General features: G+C 53.6%; 1 protein-coding gene across 1 annotated transcript; it reads right to left on the reverse strand.

Moving 5' to 3' along the window:
* Positions 1-1057: 1057 nt before the first annotated feature.
* On the reverse strand, positions 1058-5607 carry HSBP1 (heat shock factor binding protein 1). Its single transcript, XM_086688814.1, has 4 exons — positions 5481-5607; positions 4979-5045; positions 4345-4465; positions 1058-2636 (listed from the first exon to the last, which is right to left on the reverse strand). The coding sequence occupies exons 1-3, from the start codon at positions 5523-5525 to the stop codon at positions 4347-4349; spliced, it is 231 nt and encodes a 76-aa protein (XP_086544940.1). The 5' UTR covers positions 5526-5607; the 3' UTR covers positions 1058-2636; positions 4345-4346.
* Between the last annotated feature and the right edge of the window lie 1201 nt (positions 5608-6808).

The raw sequence follows: 6808 nt of genomic DNA on the forward strand, positions 1-6808 counted from the left end.
CGCCTGTCTGGCTTGGCGCGAGCCCCTGACACTCCCGGGTCCGAAGTGGGTTCCTCGCGGTCTTCGAACGGGCAAAGGCCGGTGGGAGAGCGAGAGAGGCACAGACCTGCCCGCCCCGAGATCCCGGCTGGTCCCGAGGCGGGCCGTGCTGCTCCGCGCGAACACCCGCCACGACCTCCACGGCCACGCGCCCGCGGGACGGGCGCACCTAGCGGTGGCTGCAGCACACGAGGGGCTGGCGGCCCCGGGAGGGGGCAGCGGGTGGACCCGGGTTGTGCCAGGAGGGCCGAGACCTGCTAGGGGGTGGGCAGCCAGCGCGGGGTGATGTAATTGCACGGGCAGCCGCATTCCCGGCTTCACCGCGGAGGAAAACCATCCCCCTGCACAGAAGTGAAGGCCTCACTGGGGTCACAAAGCTATTGGATACCAGGCTAAGTCAAGTCTTGCCCGGAGGCCTGGAGAACAGGTCAAGTGAGCGCTCGGGGATGCGGGCAGTTATAAATTGAATCCAAAGCTATTTATTGGATTACTTTAACGGCCATCTCCCCATGTGTATTTTACACACACTAGTTCAATCAAACGTTAATTAGGTGCTAAGTATAAAAAAAAGATCCTTGGTCAAATAATCTGGAAACTGGCAGGTGAGAAAGTTAAATCACATGTCTCTGCTGTGGGACCTCAGAGCCTTTAATATGCTAATTTGCCCCGTGAATTTTCATGAAGCGAATGGAGTAGGAGGCAAGTTTTCTAAGCCCAAGCGACCTAAAGCCTTCCTTCCCAGTGCCTCGCCCAGGACAAGCGTCCCTGGATGTGCTTGGGGAAGGTCTGGGTCCGGGGCGTGGGAGGCACCAGCCACCCTCAGCAGTGGGAAGGTGGCTCGCCCTCTCACACGAAACAGCCCTGCCCACACCTCCCTTTCCCCTTTGGCCTTGGGCTACGTGTATGCAATCCTGTGATGATGGTTTTAGCCCCTCATCTGACACGGCGCGCACACCTATAATCTGAAAACGTAGAAAACCACACAAATCACTTGTGACACAAAGGAAGCTCCGACAGCAGGATTTCAGGCACCTTTATTCATGGCGGGTATTCCTGGTCAGGGGAGCCTGCCTCTGAAATCTTTGTCACGTAAGGAAGACAACTCCCACCCAAGTCCCGACAGCAATCGGCCGCATCACTTCCGCTCGCCACTGACCAGGCTCGCGAGCTTCGTGCACACGGGGCTCCTGTCAGCTGGAGGCCAGCAGCCCCGGGGCTCGCGGCTCAGCCGTGCACGGCGTGGCCTACCGGCCCATCAGAGGAGTTTCTGTGGCAGGGCAGTAACAGTGGGTCATTCACTCAGCTCAGAGGAAACTTACTCCTTTGTGTTACCTACGTTATTTATAAATACGACAAGTTATTTCTCAATAATATTATATATTTGCAATACAAACACGACTGGTGATATAGGAAACTTTAAAAAAAACTCACACTTCATTCAGGGTTTCTAAGAAGCACTAGACCATCCCTCAACTTTTCCCATTTTTTTTGTAGACGGAGTCACGTTTGCTGTGACAATCACAGGGATCTCGTGCACGGTCAGGGCCGGCCTCTAGGCTTAGCGCTCCGGGCACTGCCTTTTTGACTGGTAGGAGTTACTACCCCTGTCTCGTAAGGTCAATAATAAAACCATTACTCTGTAAGAATTTAGGTAAGAAATCGTTTAAAGAAACAGTGTATCTTAAAAACTTGAGCCTGTGACAAGTCATTTACCATTTTGTAGCCAGGCTATGGCACGAACTTAGCATGATCTGCTCTCCGGTTCTGTTCCTTCTCCTGGTCAGTAGCTCCAAGACAAGACGGCGAGCTGGGTCGTGAAATCCTGCCAGATTTTCAACGAGGACTATCGTAGACGAACAGCACAGGGGCCTACTCAAGTGTTCAAATCTCATGCAAAACTCTAACTAATGAACGCCTCACTACATGAGGCAGTTCTGTCATTTTCCAGATTTGAGAATTCTAACACACAGAAGCGGGAGTGGCCATTCCTCATTACTCTGGCGTCTGAACCTCAGAGCCTTAAGACATCAAATTGCGGTTCAACTTTGAATTTTGGCAACAGGGCAGCGCCAGAGATTTCTGAACGAACAATTTTTAAACGTTCTGAACCACTTGAAAAGTATCACCGACGTGCTATTTGGTGTCGGCTCAACAGTCACTCTGTGCTGAGAATCAGAGAGTCGTCAACTTGCCAAACGTCTTCCTTCACAAAATCTGATTGGAACTGAAGGACCTACCATATATCTAATAAAAATTTACACAGCAACTTTCATCAAACAGCAACTACTACAAAAGGAATGATAGAAAACGATGAGTTCACAAATATACACTAAAAAACTTGACAATTTTATGCAGGAACCGCCAAAGTTTTAGTGTTTAATATTTAACAGCACGACTGACCAAGGTCCAAGATGTGACGTTACCATGTTCAAGAAACTGGGGGGAAATCACTCTATGAACTAACTATGTAGTATGTGGTAAGAACGCACACTTTCTAACAGAAAACCTGTCTACGCATAGTAGTTGCTTCAGAAAGCCATTCGGTCTTCTCTTCGCTTGTAAAAACGGTGTTCCGGGTCTCAGGGTGAATTAGCAACCTGTTGGGAGAGAAAAAACCATCGACATGTTATGTTCAGAGAAGGACAAGAATGATACATACAATTAGCAACTATAAACCCTTTGAGAACCCTCTAGGGAGCTAAACTTAAGTTTCTCTGCAGATGCCCCAACAAAGACACAACAGATCGATTGGAAATCGTTACTTAAAAACTTCTGAATGCATCCCAGCTTCTCTTGCTGTTATCCCCATCACTAGAGTCTCCAAGTTCACTTCACCTCCTGTCACTGCAGTTCTCGGGAGGATGTTCTCACTCACTGTGGCGGGACTTTGGACTGCCCCGCCGTAGGAGGCCCAGAAGCTTCTACGACTGGCAGGGCATTTCCCAGGACGCCCCTACACAGGAATAAAGAGAGGACAAGCCACACGGAACTGTGTGCCTCACTCACACAGCGGATCAACCCAATCGGTCAGAGTAACAGCAAATTTCCAGGTCTTTTACCTCCCAAGTCTCTATTTTCTTGGACTTCAAAGCAACCTGTATTTTACGGCTACTTAGGATTTGGTCCAGCCGGGACATGCCCAGCACACTTAAGAAGACAAAAGGAATTTGGTGCCTTCGGCTGTGTACTCTGCTTGGCACCATAGTTACCGAAGATTCTCCGGAAACTTTATTTTTACAGTGAGTTTTTAATTCACTGAGTTAAACGGGATGAAAATGAAAATTCACTGAATTAAATGGGCTGAAAATGGGATGAGAGAAAAGGGAGTTTCAAAACTACTTCTGGGTTGCGATGAGGTAGCTATCATCCTCACGGAAAGCCTTAAAACGAGAAAGTCACTACGGGGAAACTGGAGGCCAAGTGCATCTTGCGGCCTTGCTACATGGCTACTTTCTTTTTTTTTTTATTAAAAAATTTTTTTTTTCAACGTTTCTTATTTTATTTTTTGGGACAGAGAGAGACAGAGCATGAACGGGGGAGGGGCAGAGAGAGAGGGAGACACAGAATCGGAAAAAGGCTCCAGGCTCCGAGCCGTCAGCCCAGAGCCCGACGCGGGGCTCCAACTCACGGACCGCGAGATCGTGACCTGGCTGAAGTCGGACGCTTAACCGACTGCGCCACCCAGGCGCCCCGCTACATGGCTACTTTCAATTATCAGTCTTTTGTCGGATATCTGGAACTACGTAGTGGGAATTTAAATCAAATTATTCGTCTTTTCTCGGGTATCTGGAACTACGTGGTGGGAATTTAAATCAACTCTAGGGTGAAGGCTTAACGTGGCCTCATCTAGTTCATTGAAATCACAATCAACTGCCGTCCTGGCATTTATCTAGTGCAGGAATTCAAAGCATTTATGAAGGCCGCAATGTGGGGTCTGGGTTATCAAAAAAAAAGAAATAAAAAAAAAAAGAAGAAGAAGAAAAATCTGCCAGTGGTAAGAATTCTCAGGCCAACGAAACGCATTTCTTGGGTTCTGGCTGCCATGATATAAACTCAGTGACTACCTAATTAATGTTAACCAATTACCTTAACTAATACGGATGCAGGTCTCATTAATAAACACCGGGAAAATAAACTCCTGCTAACGAATTCGGCATGAAAAATCTGCAAGCTCGGAGCCCGCGGAGGGGCCGGTACAAGAGACCCTTGCGAGGATCACGGCTGGGAAGTGACTGGCAGAAAGTCTGACCGCACGGAAGTCACCGCGACGCACACGCGCCATCCCGAGGCTGTCCCTTCCCTCACCTTCAACTCTTTGGCGTGGCTGGGATCTTGCTTTCGCCTTCCAGTTCTTCCACGCCAGCCTGTGTCATGAGGTCTGCAATGTTTTTCTCCAGGTCGTCAATGCGACTGCTCATGTCATCAAGTGGTGAAGTTAAAGGCCACACACAACCAACACCCCTCACTCCTCACCCTTCCCCTCCAGGGCCCCTGGAGACTTCGGCCCCCCGCACAGCTGTCTCAGCGGAACTGCCTTTTCCAACTTCCTTTGAGTACCGACTTCTGCTGGCCAAGAGTGCAGGGGTCTGGGGGCCACGGTCACATCCCAGCCCTGCCCTTTACTAGCTCTGGGACCTGGGCAAGTTCTTGCAACCTTCCGAAGCTTCCGCGGTCTGCATGGGCTAACTAAAGGGAACATTGTCACTTCAGCAGTCTACACTGCTGGTAGAATGGAAGTCCCCAGCGGCCAGGGGTCCAGCTCAGCTGTATCCCCAGCCCTTGGCACAGTACCTAAGACTACATCCAAAATCACTACCAAAAAAAAAAAGGAAAGGTAAAAAGGTGGTGAACGACCGCCTGAGGCTGTCCCGCAAAACCTCACGTTTGTCAACACCGCCGCCCGGACCCAGGCGAGGCTAACCACGCGTACAAAGGATATTTCTGCCAATGATCTGGTCGGACATGGTCTGAAATTTATCTTGCATCTGTTGTAGGAGCGTCTCCACCTACGAAACAGTGACACACGGCACCTCGCACTTGCCCCGAGACGCCTGCTCGGGGTCAGCACGGGAGGGGGTGGGCCCGGTGCCCGTCCGGCCGGGACCTGTCCCTCTCCGGGTTTCGGTTTCCCCGCCCGTCCAGTGGGCCCTTTCCCGTCGCGGCCGCTGCGAGTCACAGTTCGCCGGGCCTTCCTCTCGTTTGGGCGGCGTGGAGGCCTCGGGGCGTGAGGGGGAGCGCGGGGAGAGCGGGGGGTGCGGGGACTGGGGGTCGTCCGGGGCGGGGGGGACGGCTCAGGGACAGGCGAGCGCGACTAAGGGAGGGGAGGCCGGGCCTGGGGGCCTCGGCCGGCGAAGCCTCTGGAAACCCTGCCCCGCGCGGCCACGGAGAGGGCGCTTCGGTCCGGGGCTCCCGCGGCCTCGGGATCGGCAGGCGTCCCTTACCACCGAGGTGAGGTCCTGCATGGTCTTGGGGTCAGTCTCGGCCATCTCCCCGGTTCCCAGCTTGGCGGCGAAGTCTCAACCGTCACCTGCACTTCCGTTTGTCCGCGCACACGCCCCGCCCCCTGCGGCCTCCTCTCGCGAGACGGAGGCAGGCCGCGGGACCGCGAGGCCTTGTGGGAATCGTAGTTCGCGGCACGGGCCGGAAGGGAGGGTCTGCGTTCTCGCGTTTCCGTTCCGAGCGAGGCCCCGCCCCTGGAGGCCCCGCCCCGCACTGAGCCCGGGAGGAGAAAAGGGGGCAGGCCCGGTCCTGGGGACCGCGGGAGGGGTTGGTGATCTTGGCCTTTTCCCAGGCTGTCGTTAAAGGCCATGCTGTTTTGTTTGGCCTGTTGGGACGCACTTACTGGGCGCCTGCGAGGTCCCAAGCCCAGGACTGTGCCACCGCCTGCCCTCCAACAAAACCCTGCAACCCCCGAGTAGGGAGAAGGGGGTCGGGTCATTGGAGCCGGAAAAATGAGGCCCCGGGTGTGAGAGGCACGTCCACCATGCACACAATGCCCAGCTGTAGGCCTGGTCACACCCTAGACCCCAGCGTTCCTCCTTCTCCCCAGGAGGGTCGAGTGGAGGTGCTGAACATTTGGCACATTTGGGCATTTGGGCAGGTTGTTTTTGACTTTGCAGCATAACGTACGTTCCGGATGGTGCAGAAATCCCAAGTGACTTTTCACCAAGTTAACCTGTTAACCAGCTCCAGGGCAGGAAACATGACCGGCCTCCAGGAAGCCCCTCACCTCAGCCCCTTTGCTATCACCCCCCAGCCCACCCACCCACGAGGGGCACAATCGTTTGTCTCCTGTGTTTCCACGTCGTGTGAGTGGAACCAGACGGAAGCTCTCCTAGCGCCCGGCTCCTTTCATTCAACATGATGGCCCATGCTGTTGAGTGGCCGAGGTGGGGGCAGCGGCGGGGTTCAGAGGCTGGATTTGGGTGTTTAAGGAGGGGGCTGCTGCTGAGTTGGGACCTTGAGTTCCAGCCTCACAGGTGGTCTTGGGATTGGACCTCATTAACAAGGGGGTAGGTGAGTCCTGGGACTGAAGGCCTGTCATGTTCCAGCAACTGTTCACACTGGGTAGCTAATTTAAGGACTGTGGGGCTCAGCTGCAGCTTGATTTTAGCTGCAGAGAAGGCTGTAGGGGACGCCCCCCCCCCCCCCCCGCCAGCATCTGTAAAAAACCTGGGGTGGGGAGCTGGCCATGGGGAGGGTAAGACTCAGCTCTCTTCACCAGCTCTGCCCCCTGACTTCACCCACTCGTGTCTCCTCGCCTCTGCCC

This window comes from Puma concolor, chromosome E2 (genome assembly GCF_028749965.1).
Source record: "Puma concolor isolate L17-30 chromosome E2, mPumCon1.1.hap2, whole genome shotgun sequence".
NCBI lineage: Eukaryota > Metazoa > Chordata > Mammalia > Carnivora > Felidae > Puma > Puma concolor.

What these genes read in the sequence shown, in the direction of transcription:
- HSBP1 (XM_086688814.1), bottom strand. Translation starts at nt 5,525, where the DNA reads ATGGCCGAGACTGACCCCAAGACCATGCAGGACCTCACCTCGGTG. An exon ending in TGCAGGACCTCACCTCGGTG is followed by an intron (nt 5,046 to 5,480) that starts GTAAGGGACGCC and finishes ACTGTTTCGTAG; the next exon opens with GTGGAGACGCTCCTACAACA. An exon ending in CGACCAGATCATTGGCAGAA is followed by an intron (nt 4,466 to 4,978) that starts ATATCCTTTGTA and finishes TAACTTCACCAC; the next exon opens with TTGATGACATGAGCAGTCGC.